Source organism: Ixodes scapularis, unplaced genomic scaffold, assembly GCF_016920785.2.
Source record: "Ixodes scapularis isolate PalLabHiFi unplaced genomic scaffold, ASM1692078v2 PGA_scaffold3__209_contigs__length_174095766, whole genome shotgun sequence".
NCBI classification, from domain to species: Eukaryota; Metazoa; Arthropoda; class Arachnida; order Ixodida; family Ixodidae; genus Ixodes; species Ixodes scapularis.
In genome coordinates this window covers 18,417,244-18,440,125 of record NW_024609868.1, presented here as the reverse complement: position 1 = coordinate 18,440,125, position 22,882 = coordinate 18,417,244, and the positions used below count along the sequence as shown (strand labels likewise).

General features: G+C 43.7%; 1 protein-coding gene across 1 annotated transcript in view; it reads left to right on the top strand.

Annotated features, from left to right (window-relative positions):
- Positions 1 to 22,882, top strand: part of LOC115320539 (presequence protease, mitochondrial) — a 52,663-nt gene that overhangs the window by 10,161 nt on the left and 19,620 nt on the right. Inside the window, exons 9-23 of the mRNA XM_029980764.4 lie at positions 1,136 to 1,224; positions 1,311 to 1,439; positions 2,547 to 2,660; positions 7,891 to 7,987; positions 8,073 to 8,207; positions 10,620 to 10,758; positions 10,857 to 10,973; positions 11,786 to 11,915; positions 13,689 to 13,809; positions 14,261 to 14,337; positions 15,409 to 15,574; positions 17,580 to 17,680; positions 17,768 to 17,879; positions 19,878 to 19,990; positions 22,507 to 22,560. Coding sequence (XP_029836624.2) covers positions 1,136 to 1,224; positions 1,311 to 1,439; positions 2,547 to 2,660; positions 7,891 to 7,987; positions 8,073 to 8,207; positions 10,620 to 10,758; positions 10,857 to 10,973; positions 11,786 to 11,915; positions 13,689 to 13,809; positions 14,261 to 14,337; positions 15,409 to 15,574; positions 17,580 to 17,680; positions 17,768 to 17,879; positions 19,878 to 19,990; positions 22,507 to 22,560 — 1,694 coding nt within the window. The remainder of the gene's footprint in view (positions 1 to 1,135; positions 1,225 to 1,310; positions 1,440 to 2,546; positions 2,661 to 7,890; positions 7,988 to 8,072; positions 8,208 to 10,619; positions 10,759 to 10,856; positions 10,974 to 11,785; positions 11,916 to 13,688; positions 13,810 to 14,260; positions 14,338 to 15,408; positions 15,575 to 17,579; positions 17,681 to 17,767; positions 17,880 to 19,877; positions 19,991 to 22,506; positions 22,561 to 22,882) is intronic.

Genomic DNA, 22,882 nt, shown 5'->3' with positions numbered 1-22,882 from the left:
AGTTACTTTAATACAAGGATATGATCAGTTGAAGCAATGACTGAGATGTGCCCTTACAGCAGCTTGTTGTACTCTTCTAAAGCCCTGCTGAGGCTGTCCTGAGATTTTCGGTTTGGATATCTCAAAAGATTCTGTCTGGTATTTATCATATTTTATGATATGCATAAGCAGGTCTGTTAGAACACAAAAGGGGTAGATTAGGTCGGCAATTTTTTTGTTTGTGAGTTTCATTCTACACACATGCAAAGTAAAAGATATGGTCTTGCACTTCAAGCTTGGATATTTAACACAGGATTTCATTTCAAGAAGCCTGGAATCGACACCTCTGGCACATTCATGTCCCCTAATTCGGCGGTGCAGAATTGCCTACCGTAGGATGGCGCGCATCCGCCCATTCCACATTAAGCGCCCATACCCAAATTTTTAAGATCTGAGAAAATATGCACAGTACATTTATATTTAAAATTGATCACCGAACAAGCGTCCATCCCCCATTTTTTCGCGATTATCTCTAAATTTTGAGTGGGCACTTGCCCGGTATTTTACGGTATGACTTTTTATTTATTTGCCAAGGTTTTCAGACTGTCTTTCCAACACAATCAGGTTTGTGTCATGCTTCCAGTTTTTTTGTAGGCACTGCCTTTTGCGTTATTACTATACCTACTCATGCCACAAATATTGTCTTGCACTCAAAGGGAAGCTTGTAGAATTCAAGGTGCCTTATCTACTAGAATATAAGTCAACCGTAATGAGCGAAGCTCACACGTCTGCTTTCCCTCAGAGCTTGCTGATGCCCACCAGTGAGACTTCAGAATGTCAGAATGGTGCTTGTCAATTGGAGAGAGAGCGAGAGATAGTGTTTGGATTTAAGGATGCGACCTACTGTGGGTAGCAGTGCGTGACGTTCGGCACAGATCCTATTTTCAAACCCCAAATGGTATCAATGTGTTGTCACTCAGTTCACTTCTTCCATAAATAATAATGACTGGCTTTCTTTGGGCATTGCAGGAAAATATGTGTGGGCTTTGTTTATAACAGGGTAGACCTAGTTTGGAACAAATACGGTAGGAGTTTCTTTTTTCATACACAATGACTAATAACATCCCGTATCTTCTTTTTTTTCTTACCCTCGTAGAGAAAAGCAACAATCACCTGTGCACCAGACCCTCTTGCAGCCAACCCTGACAAGCAGTCGACGGTTGCGGTGACTTATGCGATGAACGAGTATGCTCACCTTCCTTTTGCTTCTGTTTGAAAAATAAGGTTTTCGCTCGGGAATATTTGAAACAATAATGCTCTTTGGGTTTCAGCATCACCAACACGGAAGAAACGTTCACACTGTCCATCCTGAGTCACCTCCTTGTGAATGGCCCCAACGCACCCTTTTACAAGAGCCTGCTCCAAGCTGGGATTGGCGCAGACTATGCTCCGTCCCTAGGGTGTGTCTGTTGAGCACACTGTTTAATAAGGGGGAGATTGATGTGTAACAGCTATAGAAGTTTGCGTGTACAGTTTCCAAAGGAGTCTTCTCCCCCTCATTGAAGATTAATATTTTTATTCAGCTTGGTGAGAGTGACTATTTGGAATATTATACTATCAGCAGCGAAAATTTATGGTGCAAGTACAAAGTAAATATTTGGGAACATAGCCTTGTTGCTCAAATGAACGGTATTGGGAACGACCATGAAAGTTAGGCAAGGCCATGAAGCAATCATACATGCATAAACAATGACAAAAGCATGTGCAAAGACAGTCTGGCAAATCTAACACAGAGGAAACCCAGGGAGTGATAGGCCAATCTATTTTCCACCACTCATGAGAGGCTTAGAGGGGGTGTCAGGTCCCCTCTGAGATTTTTTCCTCTTACTGACCGCACTAGAAAGTGCTATTTTCTAAGCTTCTACGGCTACCTCGTGCACAAAAAGGATAAATAATTTGATATTTCTGATCCTGGAGGCTAAATAATGATGATTTACTGTAATATCCTGAAAGATAGCCCACTTTAAGTTGAAAGCAAATCCGGTGAAAATAAGGAGTAGGCTAACTTTCGGCGTGCCACAAAAAAAAGTTGACAAAATTCTAGTTTTAGATTTTGTGACATGCGATACTTGTAATCGCAGGGAGACGACTGCCCTTCAAAGTTGGCAGTGTTCATTTATCTCCTGGTGTGGCTAAGTACCACTATTTCTGCCGAAGTCACTATCATTGGCCAGGGCCCTGCAATCACTAAAACTGGGCTATCTTCTGGTGTTCTTGAAAAAAATAGCAAATCATGGCAAAAATAAGGGTGGTTTATCTTTCAGGGGTGGGGCATCTCTGAAGATATTAAAGTAACAGTTTTCTTTGTTGTTATTGTTCTCGAATACAAAAGCATTTTTTTTTTCTTAACAATTTTATCTTTGGCTTTTTATTCAAGATTTACTAACCACTGGGTTAACTCAGAATTTTAACACTGGGCTTTCATCAGGCCGGACCTGGTATTTTTACCGTAAGGAATCTCTTGATTGTGCCGACTTATTCAAAAGGCTGTGTCATTCCTTTTTCAGCTACGACAACAATTTGAAACAGGCCTTCTTCTCGGTCGGTCTGTATGGTGTGAGCGAGAAAGATGTCGATAAGGTGACCGACATCATTGACAAAACATTCGACGAAGTCATCAGGTAATCTGTCTCCATAGCTACAACTACCATCAGTAATCCCGAAAGGCAGTTTGCACAAGTGATGCAATTTACCTCGAGAAGGGGCGTCATTGCCGCCTGGCTGGCGCTTGACACATTTTCTGCTTTTACAGCAGGCTCTGCCAAAAACTAGAGTCCGAGCGTTTGTAGTAATATTATATGTCATGTGCTGTAGAACTGTTTGATGCCGTAAAATTCCAGCGGCTTAACAAGCAATCTCTCTATGAGAGGTGGCTCTAGTGATCACAACATGTTGCTCCCAAGGCGACATAGCCTAAGAGAGCCTGGATTGAAGAGAGGGTCTGTCTTAGTTTGCACTTTCATTGTGGTCACCTCTCGCAACAATTGGTCGTTAGTGCGCACATGCTGTGTTGTTGCGTGCGTAGCGAGGAGGAAAGCGAGTGGAAAGGCAAAGACGCTCGCAGACACGGACGTCGGCGGAGGGGGTGCAAAAGGGGCAGCTGCCATTCCCAAGCCAGACTGTCCCCCCCCCCCCCCCCCCCTCCCCCTCCAAGCAAGTGGGGCGACCTTTGGTTTGCTAACAAGCAGAAAAACAACCTAAAGTGATTTAAAAACAAAATAGAATCTAACTATCAGAACATGAAAACAGGGAGATGTCTTGCCCCGTGTTCCATGATAGATTTTTAAAAGAAAAATAAACCAAGCCCCAATTTTGCCTTAGCGGGTGGGGGCGCACCTGTTTCTGAGAACACCGCAATCCCTGCAATGAGCACTCAATACAGTAGACTCGTTCATTCTAAACTTCAATAAGCCACAAATTTTGTTTGAATTATCAGAAATTTATTTAAATATGATGCAGATTGACTTTTGCTTTGCCATATGAATGGCTACACATACAAGGCACATATTTGATGATTTCCTCTACATAGGCCTACTGATCATAAGCAGCTATGCTCATATGAAACATTTGTGAAATGTATGACGTGTAAGTTCATCTATACCTCAAGTATGTTGTTTATTGACTGTTTAGCCAGCACATGACATCTCATAACAAAATTAGTTTGTTCATCAGGCCAAGAAGTTGGCCTGATGAACATGAAAACGCCGTTCGAATTGATCGGCTTATGAATATATTAAAAACATAGCCGGACAACCATAATAAAATTTCTTTGAATTAACCAGGAGTATGAAATATCTGAGTTTGAATTATCGCGAGCCTACTGTAGTGATGAAGCCCATACTTCAACTCCGAGTAGAAGTTGGTGAAACGGCCCGAAGAACAACTTCTCAAGTTCCTTCCGGGCCCTTTCATTTTCGCATACTCTTACATTTGCGTCCGCTTCTCCGTGAAGACATTCCCGCAGTATCTTCGTGTGCCTGGAGCCATGCTCCAGGCACACGAAAATATTATCATTATTATATAACATCATTATTTCTGTTTTTCCTAAGCACAACTTTTCCCAAGTTTCCTACTAAGGTCCTTAGTAGGAAACTTGGGAAAAGTTGTGCTTAGGGAAAACAGAAATAATGATAGCAATCACGGGGCAAAGACCGAACATACCCCTTTTTCAGAACTTCGGTAGCCTGGCACCACTTGACATTTTAATGGGCCATTCCTCTTGTGTTCTCTCCAACTCTGCGCCCTGTCTGCTGAGGACGCGGGGGTTTGGGTTTCCTTCGCAAAAGCTGTGGCAAATGTCGTGTAGCTGACGCACCAAAGGGCGCGCAGTGTTCGCCTCAAGGATGAGGCTCTCTACCCTCAGTAAGGAATCGCGTGTTGTTGAGACGATTCACGGAAGAGCCAGCCATGAGCGGTGGTGAACATGATCCCTCGAGGAGGTTGGGAGGGGGCGGTGGTGTGCATTAGGATCAGGTGGGAGGACATCCGCGTTGGACAATGCAGTTCCGCAAAACCATGCTTCCTCCAAGTCTTTAATGCAACTGACCTTAACCGCCCAGTCCACTCTCCCAGCCGTACACATTTCTTGTTGTCGTCGTTTCCGAAAGTTTGCAACAAACCTCACTTTTGCCTGGTCCGGATTTTTTCTCCATCGGTGTCTTCCTGTGCAAATGGCTGAGAAGATTTCGCCCATTCCTATGCTTTGTATAATATTGTTGCTCGCTAACATTGGTCAGAAAAAATAGCGATGGATATCAGGAACTCGTTTATATGTAAAAAGGGCGGTGATCACGGCACTTCATTTTGTAGGACGAAGAAAGCAGCCGCTTCTGACTTGTGCCAGAATCTATTTAGGCTGATCTGACTATCAGCCGGAATCTATTAAGGCAATTTTTGTCCCAGTCACTCCTGACTCCTAAGCCACCTCTGCCCTCCAAAATCCGGCTGATATGGGACCCATTTTTAAGTCACCTGTTACAGATACAGCTAGTCGCTTTTAAATAGGGTGGATATTTTCAAGTAAAGCAAATTTGAACAGTTAAGTACAAGACCCAAAAAGAGATAGCAGACAGAACTCTAAAATCGACTTATCAAATTCTGAAATAAAACAGATGTGGCCCACTTTATCTATCTAGAGCTTAACTGCAGATTTTTGTCCTATCGAAGAAAAAGAGATAATTAGCGACATCTGTATAAAAAGCACTCAAAAATTTACTGATGACTTTTCGGGTTGTCGAAAGTGAAATAATGAGTTTTTCGTATTTGTGTAGCTTCTAAGCTTGCACATTTATTTTGGAGTTATCTAGCTTTCTCACTTTTAATATTTTGAATATTAGGAAAAGAATGACTTCATCAGGGAAACTAAAATATCATGAAGTGCACGTGTAGTATGGTCGATCGGGTCTTTGAACTTAGCTATTAATGCAAAAGCATTAACTGTCCCATGGAGCGAACTGACGTCATCAGCTTTGAAACCGCGCCAATCTTGGCCAAACGGCACCTAAAATCTCCTTTCCCAAGTGAAGCCCATTTCTGATGGATTATGCTCCCATTGGCTGGCGCGCATCATCAAGGAATGAGGCTCCCATGGGCTCTCGTGCGGCGTAGTTCCAAAAAACGCTACCAGAGAAGCCTTCTCCATGGCGGCGCAGTGCACGCAGTGGTGCGGCCACAAGTAAGAGGAGGGAGCGGTGGCGACAGAGCTAGAACCCGTCCGGGCAGTTTCCAGTGAGGCCACACGGTCAAGCTCAGCGCGGCCACTTTACGAAGGCGCGTACCCGGCCTTCTGCCTGCGAAACGTGGCAGTCGACATCACTACGCGAGAGACGAACTACGGGAGCAGAGGAACGACATTCATTGTTACACATTCACAACTCGTAAAAAGTGCTTAGGTGTCCTCGGACTTTTTTTATTTAAAGACTTGGAACGTTTTATACAAGCTTGCTTGCCTTATTTCATTTGCTTCTCTTAATGATGCGGAGGAAGCCATTCTCCCCATGTTTTGACAGTATATGGATAAGCATTGTACAGTATTTTTTAACTTATTGTATAGCCATATTGCCAAATCGGATAAATTACTAAATTACCGGTGGTTCCTTAATCAGCGATGATAGCCCGTTAATTCTGAAGTGCTCATGCCCCGTTCACCATCCACAAAATTTTTGCTTCCAGGCTGCGGGGGTTAAACCGAGAGTTGTCATAACCTTACCAGTGGGCCTTTTTACATAAACAATTAGAACCAGAAACTTAAGAATGTTTATGTAAACATTTGCTTAGATATCTACTAGTATAATATGCAGTAAAAATGTTGTGGGAATATGTTGGTTGTGACTCATGAATATATACAATTTCTTGTTCAATTTGGCAATTTCATATTTCTGTACAGTGCAAAAATGCCCCCCCCCCCCCCCCCCCCAATTTAAGAAGGAAAACAAAAAAAAAACAAAGAGAGCGTCACGTGCAATCGTTGTGCCCCCACCAAGTAAAATATCCTGCCGACGCCCGTGCTCATAGACGCTCAACGTATTCGTAACCTCCTTGCAACTCGTATAGCAAACGGGGCCCATAAATCATTTAATCGAGCAATCGAAAACTCTGTAATACGGTTACAGGCTCTCTATACAGCCTACAGTGTCTTGCGTTGTTACAACAACCCTTCGAGAGCGTATGAAATGCTTTGCAGACAGGCATTGTTGGACAGCTGAAATAAACAACATCCCACAAAGGCTCTTTTTGTGCCTAACGGCACAGTCTTCCATGTACCAGTGCTTAGTCCAGGGGTCTCAAACACGCGGCCCGCGACTCGCTGGGACATTGCCCGCAGGCAACCGGCTACGAGTCCCGGTCCCAATGTCTCGAGCGCTAGAAATGGCATGCGCTATCTTATCTCGCCGATTCATTTTTGCTCGAAAAGCAGCCATGCTCTTTTAACATAATCTCATAGTTTATACCTACTTGTGTTCATTTGACCTTTGTTTCACTTTACGTTTTGCTTCCCAGCTTTCTGTAACATGCAATAACTCCACTACTAGGCTGCAAGCGCAAGCTATTCGTTGAAAAATGCATTTCGGCTGCACAAACTCTCGATCAGCAGGAGTAACTGGCAAAGATAAAGCTACGAGCTCGGAATTCTCGCCTTCAAAAATATAACCCCATCAGAAGACAAGTATTTGTTCGTCTGTTGTAGTAAAAATCGCCAGGAAAACAACTGTCATATTAACTGATTGTTTTTAGAGACATGTTGAGCTTGGTCAATTCCTGGGTGAATTGAACAATGGGAACGACAGTGTACTTGTTCTGTTAAAAATGCGGAGCAGTGTCATTTTTATTCTTATCACATCAGGTTAAGGCTTGAAGTGGTCTTATAAGCAAATCAAATTTAAAGATGTCCCTGGAACGACTCCGAGTTTACAAAAGGCATAAAATACGAGGTCTTCCCCCCTCCCCCCCCCCCCCTCGTCATATTGGCCCTCGTCATTTCAGGTGTTGGATATCTGGCCCCCACGCTCAAATGAGTTTGAGACCACTGGCTTAGTCAGTCACGTTTATGTCCAATTCCGCTAACAGAGCACGACACTGTTAGCAAAAACAGGCAACCGCTAGTGTTTCTTGCTTTGAGGTCACAATAGAAGTGCTGTCATCGAAACCGCTAGTATTATGGAACATGCTGGTTTGGGCCACCAACTTCAAAGCGATAATAATTTTTGCTCCCCTATAACATGTTTGAGTAAACTGTACCTAATACTAAAGTACCAATGTCGCATATCTGCTCGGCTGTAACACCTGCTTTTTTCAGAAAGGAATAAGCATAGAAACACACGGCCCTTATAGTTATTCTTTTTCATGCTGCAGAGACGGGTTCCCCCAGGAACGCATTGAGGCGGCCCTGCATTCTGTTGAGCTGTCGCTCAAGCACCAGACTTCCAACTTTGGCATGAGCCTGAATTACGTAAGGATATACCTGTTGACCTTCCTTGTAAATTGCATAAACAATGTTGTGCTCACTGCTAACGTCACTCTAATGTGTTTTACAGGCAACTGTGGAAATCTGGAACCATGGCGGGGACCCTGTGAAGTCCTTGCAAGTGAACCGGCACGTCAAATGGCTGAGGGATCAACTCGAAGCCAACCCCAGGTTTTTCCAAGAGAAAGTGGAGCACTATTTCAAGGTCAGCATCATTAAGCAGGGGACACCTGAGTGGTGAAACTGGGTGCTGTACGGCGTGCTGCATGACGCACCACCTGGCGATACGCAGCACTATTTGTGGATTCAAGACAAATGCACGCAAAAGCCCATAGTGCAGTGGTCGCGCGACACACATAGTTGCTGGGCCACCATTGGCAGCAAACGTAGAGTGACTTGCAGTACTTCGCTTTAAAACGCTCAATTAATGCCCAAAACATAAATGAAAGTATTCAGATTAAAAATAAAACAAATAAAACTGGCGCGTATGTTCTTGTGCTACCATTATATTGTCATGAATGACAAATAGTGAGGCGAAGAATAACTGAAGAAACTAAACGTTTAATGGGGTGAACTTGTGCCAAAAACAAAAAATAGTTAGTTAGTGTCGCAGGCGTCAATGTCGGCGAAACAGCAGGATTGAGCGCTGGAGCGAGACTGACTTCGCTCGCCATAGTGAGTCCCTTATGTACCCTCGTGGGTTTCTGGAACATTCGGCATAGAACTTTCGGCACATAGAACATTCGGAACTCAATCAGACGTGAATGTTCTCGAACTTACGATAACGCCAAGTTGAAAGAATAAATGAAAGGACATTCTGCTGACTAGAATCTAGCCTAGACCTTCCGGTTCGACAGTCAAGCGCGGTAACCATTCGGCCACGCACGCGCTTGCTCGGCGACGCGTTTAGCAATGTTACTATTAAAATAGTAATGTTGTGAACATACCACAAAAGGTATGTTCACAACACTAGCAACGCCGTGATTGCTTTTCTTTTCTACCCGATCAAGCTGACATTAAAAAGAAATATTGAAATCGTTACAATTATTTTTTGTGTAGACTGTTTAATTGTTTATTTACAAGTCGAAATGCAACGTGTCTAACTTAGCTGAGACTGCTGGAGGTGCACGGCATGTCAGTCCTGAAGAAAAGTTCTAGGCATAGAGGCCCAGATTGAACAGAAAAGGCTAGCGCGAATCGCTTGTATGAGACACGACCAGCTTTCATGAAAACTTGGTGCTTTCGTTTGAAAAGACACTGAGATGTTTTATTGACTTTATGCCGAGGAAGTTACACCGAATGCAATAATTATCAGGTGTTTTCACCATGGCATTGAAATGTGCAGTGACAAAGCGTTATCCCCGGACATCGTAAAAACATTGTGCATGGGAGTAAATTTCCTACGAACACAATTACTAACCCAGCAGAAAAATTCCGAAACTCATAACACTTTTCTTCGTCTCCCAGCGGCATCGAATGGCTTGCTCGACAAATTTGACGCCGCCAAATGTCTCCCTGGTACAAAGCGCACCGTCTCGGCATCTTTTCTGCACCCCTCGTGTTAACACTTTCATGGGCTGTGGCAGTAATATTCCGGCACACATATTCCCCACCTTGAACTCAAGTCTCAAACCACCAAACCAATCTCGCTCGTCATCGTACCGCCCTGTTGTTTGTGAAGACCTGCCTGGTTCTAATTGAGATAGTGATTTCACAATGCCTTCCGTGTCTTTCATGGGACTTGAAAAAACTTTGCAGATGACTAGAACGTTCTCAGGGGAGCGTTCAAGCCACACATATAGCACTGAACCCATACCGAACAGACCATACGAACGGTCACATTATTTGCTTTATTGCCGCTAGGCGCTCCGCGCACAAATATCTGGACGAACCAGATTGGAGCGGCGCTGCACCGTGAGGCGCGTACGTCACAGTGACGTAGGGACGCCTGTACGAGTTACTATGGATATTGACGCACGCTGCCACGCGACGCCCGTCTTCGTCGCTCATGTGTCCCCTACTTTACCTTCCTAATATGAGCCTACTTATAATCTTGACTTTACCGAGAAACAATTTGTTGCAGTGTCGGTATTGCACTGCACTATAACTTACCTTTACTGTATCTGTATTGTCACTATGTTAGTTTTTACTTGCCTAGCTACTGTGCATTTTTTCGTACTGTGCCATGCAATAGAAAGGGCTTGGTTGCAATTATGTTTGATGAATGCAGTGCTGATTATTTGTTTAACGTTGAAACTCGCTTAGGCTCGATTCATCCAACCGACAAAACTTTTTGACAAGTTCTTTTTAAATTGACTGTGTCCAGACCTGTGCATTTGATGACTTCCAAATGTAGATTCAGCAGTTGTGTGAAAATAAAGAAAAGAAGAAAAGGCAATTTGGGCAAATTTTACCTCAATTTCTGGATCTATGATATGCAGGAACTATGAGTTTAATTTTTATTCATTCTGTATTTGCACACAAATCTATCTGATTGCTCTTCTTGTGAATGAGACATACAGATTTGGATGGTTGCTCACATAAACTACTAATGCATTCTGTTCCGAACCTGGCACTTGCACACTTCTATCTTTAATTTGTTTCATTTTTGTTTCAGGCCAATAGGCACAAACTGACTTTGGTTATGAATCCAGACAGCAAGCACGAGTCCAGGATTCAATCCGAAGAGGAAAACAACATCAACAAGAGGATTGATCAGCTCGATGTTTCACAGAGGGAGTCTGTCTACAGTGAGGGTATCAAAGATTTTTCGTATGCTGCGTAATGTGTCTCGTTTCTTCCAAATCCTGAGATGCAGATTGATTGTGAGTGCCACTTCTTTCCTTGCTGACAGGCTTGGAGCTACTGAAGCACCAGATGAAGGTCGAGGACGAAGAATGCCTGCCGCGGCTTCTGCTCTCAGATGTCTCTCCTACAATTGAGTTCACAAAACTGAATCACCTCAAGATGAGTAAGGATGGCTAGAGCTTTTTTAATCTTTGCATTGGATGTACAGTCTAAGCTCATTATAACAGACCTGGTTACAACAGACATTTGGATATAACATATAGATTTGTGAAGTTTGGTTAGTTTTCGTCTACATACCATTAACTCAACTTCATATCTGCATACAACATGCTCCTTTTACAGCAGGCCAAAATCTTGGTCAAAATCAAGGTCTGTTATAACGAGCTTAGACTGTACACTGACACAGTTCAGTCGGCATGCACAGCACAAGACTTGTCTGTCTGCATGCTGCACGGGGTCACTCTTTAGATTTCATCCTGTTTTTCTGCCTAACAGCAACGCCTGCGACTCTTTTTCTTTTTTTTTCTTTAGTGTTGTGACAATATGCATAAAAATACAGCATGCGCTAAGATGATATATGCAGTGGTCTGTGAAGATTAATGTTTAGAGCTAAGAAGACTGCAAAACAAACTGGGGGTGTGACTTCTTAGATGTCAGGTCAGGATTGATGGGATCTGCTCAGACTTTTTACAGCGAGGAGAGTAAAATCGCTAATATTGCCTTGTTTATTTTTATTTTGGAGCCTGAAATGGCTATGGAATAAAACAGTTCCACTTGCTTTTGGTAATACAAGGGCCAGGTTCTATATGACTTTACTCTGACAGGTTTCGTAAGGTTACTTGTGCTGTTTCAACCCATATTGACACTAAAGGAGAAGAGCCACCAGGCAGATTTGAATAAAAGGCTATTTTATCGTTGAAGAATTCAGCCATGTCAACACGCCTCTTTACATAACCTTGGTTTCACTCATTCCAGGTGGAGTTGATGTCCAAACTACTGAGCAGGCGACAAACGGAGTGACTTATTTCCGAGCAGTGCTCAATGCTTCACAACTTTCTCCTGCATTGAAACGAATGATCCCTCTCTTCTGTGAAGTGGCAACGAAGTATGTATTTTCCTCCTTGGTATGTTATACTACATGCAAGGTTCTGACTTAAAGCGACACTGACACCCCCAGAAAAGGTTTTTTGCCAGGCAATTTAGTATGGTGTCAGAAGATTACCCAATCAGTGTTTTGCTACAGCGTCACATATATTTTTAAGTAAAAAAACGCAACTGCTCGGAACCAAAACTGAAACTGTCTGGGGATGAAGGAGATATATAGAGGAGGAGAGAGTTGTCGGAAGTCACGTGGTTACACCCAACCACGTTTTCTACTTTTTTTTTTCCTTAATTTTTATGGTTGTGCGAAGCATACAAAAAACGTGCACGTCGCACAACAAACGCAAAAGTCGAGCATGTTGTGCTTGACGTTTGCACGTTTTTCAAGCTCTTACTAATTTGTGTTTGTTGAACGAGCGATGCCTTCAACCAGGAGAAGGGGCGACGACTCGGCGATGTCTTTGTGCGAATCAGCCTGGTCGTCGGGCGTGTCGTACGGAATAGATCCTAATTGGTTTGATCGGTAAACGATTTTTTTCTCTAAGCTAGACAGGTTCGCCGATATCGCAAACAACAGTTCTGAAGTAGGGGTCCCACGCCCGTCGTCCGCCGCCATCGCTTAGTCCACTTCGTTCAGCCGTCCAGCTCGGAACTCCTTTGATACGATGCCATGTTGAGCATTATGCAGAGCATGCTTAGAGTGCTTCTGGTTCTCAGCGCAAATTTTTTTTTTTAATCAGCGTATTGCAGTTTTTTAGAAGCCACAAAAAATGGGTATATTTCTTTCTATTTTTAATATTGAGTGTGTTCCTTCGATGATCTAGGACTGTTTATATTTGGTGTGTGTGCCTAAACCATAGAGAACAGCACGTGACCATGCAGAAGAGAGTGAGCTTGACTCAAACCAGCCAGTTCTCAATCGGTGGTTTTTGGGCGGCAAGAAAGCGAATATTGAGCCGCAAATTGTGTTCTGCGTATTTGGGCTTTCATATTTTGGATACAAATAAAAACCTTCACTAGCATAAATACCCTGTCCGTGTCTCTTCAAGGTTAACTTTTTGAGACATTTATATTCTTTCTCAATTTCTTATTGATGATAAGCTAACCCTTTGAGTGCTGGATTTTCTTGTACCGCTTGTCAAACGTAAGTTTTGGTCTTGGTCACGTTGTAGCATGCTCTGCAAACAATATTTTTTATTTATAAAAAACAATATTTTATGGGCGTGAAGTTAATAGATGTCTGCATATTTCCAACCTATGACATATTTCTGATATTGCACTTTTCAACACCTTGTGCTCTGCAGTCGCACCTCGACCTCGCATCCCGGGTTCGCTCTTTCGAGCGGCCTTACTCGACCTTTGTTTATTCGGAACTCTAGCTTTCTTGCTTTCACAGTCATAGAATACCAAGTTCATTCGTAATGTCTAGATCACGGTGTTTGCCATGAAGCGCGAGGTTGAATGGCATAGGTTCACCATTCTGTAGCATCGAAGGAGCATACCAAAACAAAAATGACCTAAATAAAAATTTAAAAAAGTTACATGCCATCAGAAAGGGATGCTACAAGATAAAACATTTGTTTTCATTGCTTGCTCATACATGCCGATACACGTTAACAAAATGACAGCCAAATTGAGAGGAGCAGGGAGCAAACCGAAACTGAAACCACGTGAGAGCACGCCCGAGTATACTCAGGCATGACACTCAAAGGGTTAATGTAGCCAACTTGACCACAGGGCTGGGTAGTGGCTGATTCATGTTTTGTTGTCTGTTCAGAATGGGCACTGTGGACAAAGACTACAGAAAGTTTTCACAAGAGGTAGAGCTCAGAACAGGAGGGTTGGGGGTCTCGGTCCATGTCGCAAACCATCCAAATGAAGCTGGACACTTTGAACAGGTAAGTCTAAAGCCCTTTTCTGAGGAATCCCAGTTTTCATTGACTGCTGTATGCAAGTTTGGAGGAAAGACTTGTCGCACATTCGATATGGTAGATGCTTTCTAAAGAAAAGTGAGAGGAGTTGCTTCTGCCACCTTTCGTTAGGTTCCAGCGTGCCGTGTCTTATTTGGTTGAAGCATTTCTGGGTTAGGTTGCTGAGGTCTAAGCAGCCTTGGTTTCGCACCACCACTCGCCATCCCAAGAAGCCTTCAGTTGCTCTCCTAGCCTGAAGCAAAACATTGTTGCTCATTCCCCATGTTTTGAGAATGGTTTCTCAATATTAAAAAAGTGTTGTTTCAGTATTATGCATAGTTCTGTGCCCAAAATTATACGTCAAAGTCAAATCTGATGAAATTCTCTCCTTAAGGAAGCATGAAATCGGATGTTTCATCTTTGTTTCTTTGTTTTGCAGGGGATCTTGCTGTCGTCCCATTGTCTTGAAGCCAACACAGAAGCTATGTTTGCCCTCTGGAAAGAACTCTTTCTTGGGCAAGTTTTTTTAGGTTTCTCTTTATTTCTCTTCAGCAAATAGATTGTGTTGATCCACTTACGAAATGTTTTAGTGGGACTACATTAAATTTGATCATGTATAATGTGTATTGAAGAATTATGATCGTTACCTACATGTTCAAAGGAACATTTTGTTGAACTTTAGAAAACTGTGTCGCTATTGGGACGGCACTTCAGCAGCCAGCAGGTGGCTAGACCGGAATGGTGTCTGCCCTCGTGTGCTTCAGAGTTAATATTAGGAGTAAATGCACTTGTATTTTGGACATTGAGAAGGGATGCCAATCTTGATCTAGGAATCACTTTATTCATTCAAAGAAAATGCTTGGAACACAACAAAAATGTTGATGGAAACAGCAAGTGTTTACATTCCATGCTCTTTGCTGCTGATGAACGGTCCTTTGGTAAGGAACGGTGTTTAGCTTAATTTTTTAGCAAAGCACTGCGACTTAATTTAGGGTGACTGGGAGTTCTGAACTTGCAAACAAAACCAGAGTTATAGTCAGCTGTCATCAGATTGTGCTAATCTCTGCTAGAGTCAACCTACAGAATGGTCATCCATAGGCCGGCGTATTACCGAGCAGCCACCAGGGCAAAGAAAACAAATGATGAAACAGGTTAATCAAGTTGGAAATACTTTTAATACGAAAGCATTAACTGTCCCGTGGAGCGAGCCGACGTCATCAGTTTGAAGTGCGAAAACGGCACCTAGTTTCCACGATCCCAATAGGAGCGGAGTTAAGTTGATGGATTTCGCCTTCAGTTCCATTGGCTGGCGCGCGTCGACGGGGCTCTCATTGGCCGCTGCGCTCGTCAGTTTCCACGACCGCTCACCTTATGGCGCGCCGTTAACACGGAGCATCCAAGGTCAGCGTGCCCAGGGGAGCACGCACGCTGACCGACGACGATAAGTACACAGCAGACGAAAAATGGAGCGGACGAGCGGCTTGCATGCTTTTGCATTCACAACTCAAAAGAAGTGCTTAGGTGTACCTCAAGCCTTTTTGAAAGATTATATGTCGTGAATTAACCAAGCCCCATTTCATCACCCAGGCTGACATTGGAAGACGAAGAACGCCTTTCGCAGCTCATCCAGATGTGTGCTGCGAGCCTTGCCCAGTCCCTGTCTGACGCCGGCCACCACTATGCAATGTTGCAGTCTGGAAGCTACCTCAGCGCCTCTTCGCAACTTCAGGAAGAGTTCTCTGGCGTTTCACACGTAAGCTTCTCATTATTGCGTATCGTGTTCAGCTGTGAATGCGCCTTGCCTTCCTGAGAAAACATTTAGGCATTTTATTGTGGCACTTTGATGAACATTGTAAACTGCTAGACTGCTCTAAAACGTTGCTGGAAGGCAACTTCAGCTGTGAAGGCAGGATGCTAAAAACGTTCAGTCTTTTTACTCGTGAAGAAGGAAGACCAGCGGAGCTGTACTCGATACACTGTGTGCTTCTTCTTCGTCGTCGTCCGTTTTTTTTCGTGCTGTTTCCTACGATGAATTCCCACCAACGTGCCCAACAATCCATTCTTCTATTATATCTGGAAAGATTGGCGCCATCTACTAGCGACGGCGGAAACCATACTGGTTGTGCACTTGCCGCCGTCGCTTATAGATAGGGTTGTCTGTTTCCGGGTAAAACCTGATTTTACCCTATTTTTACACCCCAAACATGTTTCAGGAGAATCGGGTTAAACCCGATTTCTCCCTGAATTACGAAACCACAAAAACTAACTAATTTTTTTTTTTTTTATGCCTCACGGACTTTGCGGTGCACACACGCTAGCTACCCTACCTCGGGACAACAGTGACCTATAGTTCATTTCGCAAGCTGCTTGCAGCACTGTGGACGCTACACGACTCTCAACCAACCGACCAACGAGCGCGCCTAGCTCAATGTGACATTCTACGGAGGCCTGCTGAGGAAAAGCGACAATAGGTGTTGGCGCCTCGGAGGGACATTTCCTGTCCCCCCGCTGTGCAGGTGGAACCGCCTCGGCGCGCCACGTAGCTTCGACCCTGCTGCACGTAGCTTGTGAAATGCACTATCAATCCCCCTTCGGCCGCTGAGGTGTCAACGCCCAGCAGGGTCTCTCAAGTAGCATGGCTATCTCGCTGGCGTCCAACCTTTCTCACGAACAACGTCCGAGCTAGTCATTCGCGTAAACAGATCGGGAAAACTTAACAGGTTTATTCCATAGCGAATTATGTGATCGAAGACGATTATCCCTCGAATGTTCGGGGTTTTTGTTGATGCCTGAGGGAGAGGAGGATTCCGTGGGCGGTGCTTCCATTGATGAAAATCGGAGCTGGAAAGCCCCGATGTCCCCCGGATTACCAGCTTCAAACAGACCCCTAATTTTAATGCTTTAGCGTTAAAAAGCTTAAAATACGCTCTGATAAAAAAAAAAAAAAAAAAATGTATTATTGAGTTTATTTGTAAATTTAACCCGAAAAAACCCGAATTTCGGAATGTTTCTACCAAAAACCCGATTCCTCCCCAAATATCGGCTTGAAAAATATCACCCGATTTTTATACTCCCCGATTTAAAAAAATCATAAAACCCGAAAACGAACAACCCTACTTATAGATGGCTGTAGCTGTCCAGGTAGGTTTGTGTCGACATACCGGACACGATCCTGGGGAACCTAGCCCTTAACAGCTCTACTGTAAAAATCAACCAAATGTGTTACATCATGGTCTCTCAAACTGCTTTACCAGGAACCCAGGTTTTACCCGGAACGTCTTCAGTAGTTCCCTGAACTCCCAATTTTCCTTGACCATCCCGACCCCTAGGTGGAGTATTTTCCTCTTTGAGCATCATTTTATCGGATTTGAGCTATGTATTGATGCGTAACTATTACCCAAACAGGCCCTAGTGTGTGCATTACTCTTTACAAATTGTGTAGGCTTTTGCACCATTTTATTGCATCAATGTCAAGATCAGGAGAGGTACCTCGGTTGCCATTCACGGCAGGGATGGGTTGCTTGAGATAGCGAAGTTTGAGAACCCCTTTGTTACCCGAATCAAAACTTTAGAAGCGACTTTTCGAAGATTTGAATGAAAGGCCACTGTCCTCTGTTGGAAGGCAAAGGATGTCATCATAGCTTTTGCCTCAATGTGGAACACTGATTATACACTTGTCGGTAGTGACATGTGGCGATTTCCTTGCGAGGGTGGAAGTAGTGGGTCCTGAAACCTCCCGGTCTTACACTGCTCTGCAGATTGTGCAAATGAAGACGCTGGCCGAAGCTCCTAGTCGCAAGTTTCTGCTCCCCCAACTCAAGGAACTTGCCTGTGCTCTACTCAACAAGGAGTCTATCAGGTGACGGCTCTTTTATTTTACACGGGGGTGTTTGCGAGCAACGCCACAAGGCCACTGTAGTCCGACTCACCGCCAACTCCATTTCAGGTGTTCTCTGAATGCAAGCCCCTCCGGGCTGTCTTCTGCGGAGAACCAACTGGATAAATTGCTCGAGTCTGTGCCTGGAAGTTGCACTGTTCCGTGCCCAGAGTTTGTTGACGTGAGATTTTTTTGTTATGGTGCTCTTATTTTTAAGGTTGTTTCTATGCCAACGAGAATGCATGCGTGCACGTTAGAGCTAGAGCAGTAAAAGTTACTCTTTAAAGACAATCAAGTTGAATATGTAACTAAATCACAAATACAATTTTAAAAATGTATTTATAATTGCAGTTACTCATAAAAACTGACTGCATTCTGATGCCATCTAAAATATTCCAGGATGTCGGGGTTCGCCATGACGGCTGATCAATGGTTCAGTTTTCAATCCAGGAACAATATTTGGCATAGCTCTGTTTGGATTCAGGACTATGCTTACGACACCGTTTGGGGCAGTAACAAAATGTTGCACTGATTTTGAGACTAAGCAGGTGTAAATACCTACAGTAATCCCTCGTTATAACGAAGTCAACGGGACAACAAAAAATTCAATATAAGTGGTAGTTTGATAAAAGCGATAGAGGCAAAAAAACAGTGCCAGTGGCCTTGAAGTTGGACGGGAACACTACGGTAAACTCTGATCATATGTTTGATCAAACAAACCTTGGTTATGAAGATCTTGTAGCAACTTTACCGAGTAAAAAAATAATTAAGTGGAATTTGCCGATAATTTCATTCGGGCATCAGTTCTCCTCAAACTGCTCCAGGCATTGCAAGAACACAGTCACCGCCACTGCACGCTACTTTGTTTTGAAGCAGCCGTAGGATGTTTCGCGTCTCCGCAGTCGTCGGCGTTTCCCGAGGTACCTCTCCGACGTCGCTTTGTGTTTACCCTGGCCGCACGCAAAGTGTGCGATCGCAGAACTCGTGGCAGGAGCAACAACAGGAACGTTCGCATCTACAAGCATGAACGAATCAAAGTTATCCTCGGTGGCTTTGCCAACATGTCTTCACACACTCCTGTAGAAATCGTTTCGGCTCCGGAAACTGTGCTCCGGGTCGGTAAGCACGCTCGCGAGAGAAAATTTGACGGTCGCAAAGCAGTTGGCTATTTTTCATCTTCAAGTCACGGGCACGCTCTCTTGCATGAGAAACTTCTCAAACTCATCCAATACCTTGCTTGTTCTGCAAAATGTTGGACAGTTTTGAACAGCCGATGCTGGAATGTCGAATTCTTGTGCCTCTTTATGACTTATGCTGGCCACTTTTCTCAACCTCGCAGATCTAAGGGACTTTTGGTAAACACTCCCAATCTCTCATACGACGCACGTGTGTGTGTAGTACTCTGCAGGCGCGCATCGAGGGCTCCCGAAGGGATGATTTCCTCCGGCCTTCATATCTCCCTTGACCCGATTACGACGTTGGGCAGAGCCGTGAGTAGCGCCGGACAGAGAGTCGGATGCCGTGAGTAGCGTCAGAATATGGACACTGCTTCTGCTGCGCCGCTGCTCCCTGCCTGCGTCCCCGTGTCGGGGCATCGGCATCGAAAGCGGGGCTTCGCATGCTCTGCTATCCATCACCCGTTTACTCTGTTTTCTTATTTGCCGTTTTCCCAGTTTGCCATTTGCCTCGTGGAGAAGGGGGGAAGGAACGCAAGGGTCTCCGTGTGTACCCGTGTAGGCTTGCATGCTTTCGGCACCGTGGCCTTCATAATAAGCGTGGTCGCCCGCCGATACACTTAGAATAATCCAGTAAAAAAAATATATGCATTTTGGTCGTGACCACATTACGTTTTGATAAAAGCGGTAGTTTGAAAAAAGCGATTCCGTTATAACAAGGGATTACTCTATGCGTATTTATTAAGATAATTCCAACAAGTAATTAATTGAACTGAGCTACAAGTTGCTCATGTGTCATTAACTTGGCATTATGGTTACATGTTGTATAAACTTTATTATAACTTGGAAAGTACTACTTAGTGAAACTATAACTAACTACATTAGTTTAAACACTTTTATATTAATTTACAGCTTCGATTAAGACTGTCAGCACATAATGATACGTACATGCCGATTTTAATGCACATTGTCTCGCTTTTCGCTCTCTTTTTCGTTTTATTCAGGAGTCGGACTTTTATGCCAAAGACCGCAAAATCCATTTTGTGTTTCCATTCTCTGTCAACTACTGTGCCAGAAGCTTCAATGCCGTGCCCTATGTGCATCCGGATTATTCGAGGTATTTCTCGCTTCTCGTCCTAGTGCTATTTTGAAGTTCTTTCTCACGTTTGCCAATGTACTCCTGCACATCTCTAGGTGTGCCTTGTGTGTGCTGCATAGGTGTCTAGGGTTGGAGAAACCCCTTGAGGTTAGGCTTGTGCGAATGCGAGTAGTAGTAGTGGATTTTGAGTTGAAAACGAATAGTAGTAGTTTCGGCCAAATATTTTCTAATTGAATATAGGAGAGTTTCTCCAAGGCCTTTCACTAACATACACACCGTGTTTAAATGAAGGTTCAGCTGAACTTGTGAGTGTTCCCAACCTTCCACAGTCCACTTCTAAGCTCAATTAATTTTAATATAACGATACTAGTTATGAAATGTGGCGTGGAAACACCAAATATTTTCGTAGCTATTCTAATCAAGGGTATTTATAAATGTGCTTGCTATGTGCGAATATTCTTTCTTCAAATTCAGATATGACAACAAAGAAAGAAGCACGAATGATGAACGTGGGTTGTCAAGACATTGCTGCCTAACGTATACTGAAAAAAAAAAAAAAAAGAAAGCGTGCAGGCAAGCTAGTGAAAAGTTGACATAACTTTACCCAAACAGGGACAAAAAAGGAAGACATGTACAGTCGCCGACCGATTATTCGGACTTCACTGGGACCGAAAGAATGTCCGAATAATAGAGTAGTCCGAAAAATCAGCAGATTGAAAAACTTGCCTTTATTACTCCCAAGTGGGCTTAAAAATGCCGTGAACAGCGCCTTGTTTCAGGTTACGCCTACGTGCCTTGTTTTAGGTTACGCCTCCGTTTCCGTTTGGCGATTTTCTGTTAGCTTTAGAATCGCTGCCTTCTTTTTTAGCGTTATGGTGGAGTAGCAGAACAACAGATGGGGCCATGACGTCCAAGCCGGCGTTGCCTGAACGAGATCAGAGGCGCAAATCCACGAGCGCAAAATGGTGACTGGCGACGCGAAGGAACGAAAAACAAAGCAAAATGATAATAATGATGATGATGACATGCCGCTAAATGGGGAAAAAAGGGCTGCCATAGCGTCACCTAGCAGTAGGACTCAGAAGTGCTCAAGTAGTGCTGCCAAACCAAGTTAATCCATTGGCAGCCAACACAAAATTCAAAATGGCGGTTTCTTTGTGTTTACCGCTGATCGCTCGGGGCGATTTTGTCCGAATAATCAAACTTTCAGACTTCAAGCTGTCCGAAACATTGGTCTTGAATACACACTATTTCTGTGGGGTAAGTCACGGTTCCGCCTTTAGGTCCAAATATCGAACAAGTCCGAATTATTGGAGTCCGAAAAAACGGTCGGTGACTTTAAAAGGAAGGGACAACACCCGACATCTCTATGGTATCTCCCTTTTATGTGTCTCCTTTTTTCTTCCTTGTGTCGGGTTATGTCAGCTAACATACACCACTACGCTTGCATAATTGCAATGGGCTAGCCCCGTTGAGTGCATTTCTCGTCGAGCACCTGTGCACTGCAGGGGAGCAATACCCTCAGAGCCCTTGAGCTTCATGTGTATTGCTTCGTCGCAGTGTGCAGGTGCTCGCTGAGAGGTGCACTCGGCAGGGATAACCCGCCGAGTTAACACTTAAGCAAGCAGGAATATCAAAGTTCATTTCGAAGCGAATGCCAGGTTGGTGTATTATTTGAAATTACTATTCAAATAGTATTCACACAACCCTACTTGAGGTACATTTGATAACCTGTTCGTGCCCTCGGCTGCTGAAGAGCATAATCTGGGAAATATTTGTTAGGTTTTTACAGCGGAACTGTTAAGGGCTAGGTTCCCCAGGATTGTGTCCGTGTATGTCGACACAAACCTATCCGGACAGCTACCACCATCTATAAGCAACGGCGGCAAGCACACAACCAGTATGATTCCCGCCATCGCTCGTAGATGGCGGCAACCTTTCCAGCTATAATAGAAGAATGTATAGTTGGGCGCGTTGGTGGGAATTCATCAAAGGAAACAGCGCGAAAAACAGACGATGAAGAAGAAGCACACAGTGTATCGAGTACAGCTCTGCTGGTCTTCCTTCTTCACGAGAGTGGAAAGGCTGAACGATTTTGCTTAAGCATGTGAAATAACCATAAATATTGATTCGACCCCAGCAGCAATACTCTCCTATATCAATCAAGTCTGCTTACAATCTAAGTAGAAAGAGAAGAAAACATTGAAGTAGAAGAAACTTGTATAGCCTCAGGTAAAGCACATGCACACCCTGAAAGCTGGGCAAGTTATTGTTGCCTGCAGAAGCGTTTGGGAGCATTGCACTTTCCTGTTCATCTATAATTATTTATTTTGAATGTAGTGGGCATGTCATTTCCCTTGCCCCTTGAAATTACTTTGCTGGAAATGAGAACCCTGATAAAGCCTTCTAAATAATATGGCGTATTCTTGAACAAAAAAAAAGGGTGGCTTTTGAATGCTGCCTGCTGCTCTTAAATATATTTTATCAGAAGAATGTTCTATAGCATTCAGTTCATAAGAGATTTGTTTTTCTAGCCTTTCGATTGCATCCCAATTGCTGTCACACAAGTACCTTTTGCGGGAAGTGAGGTGAGTTCCACAATCTGAATAACCAGGCAAATAGCTCTACAGTTAAAGTGACGCATTCCTAATTCCAAGGACACTAGGATGTGGCTTTTCTTGGTGAAACTGTATAGACGTGCATCACAGATGTTTAAGTCTGAGGTGCTTTGCCGCATTTACACTCAGACAAGAGTCACCAGTGCTGAGAATGGTGATGATAGCACATTTTCTTTATTTGGAGTTGCTCGTTGCATGAAAGAAATCAGCATTCAATAACAGTCCAGTGCTAACCCCTTTGCTGTGCTCTTCTGGTTAGCTACAAGCTTAAACGAGGAAGACTGGATTACAA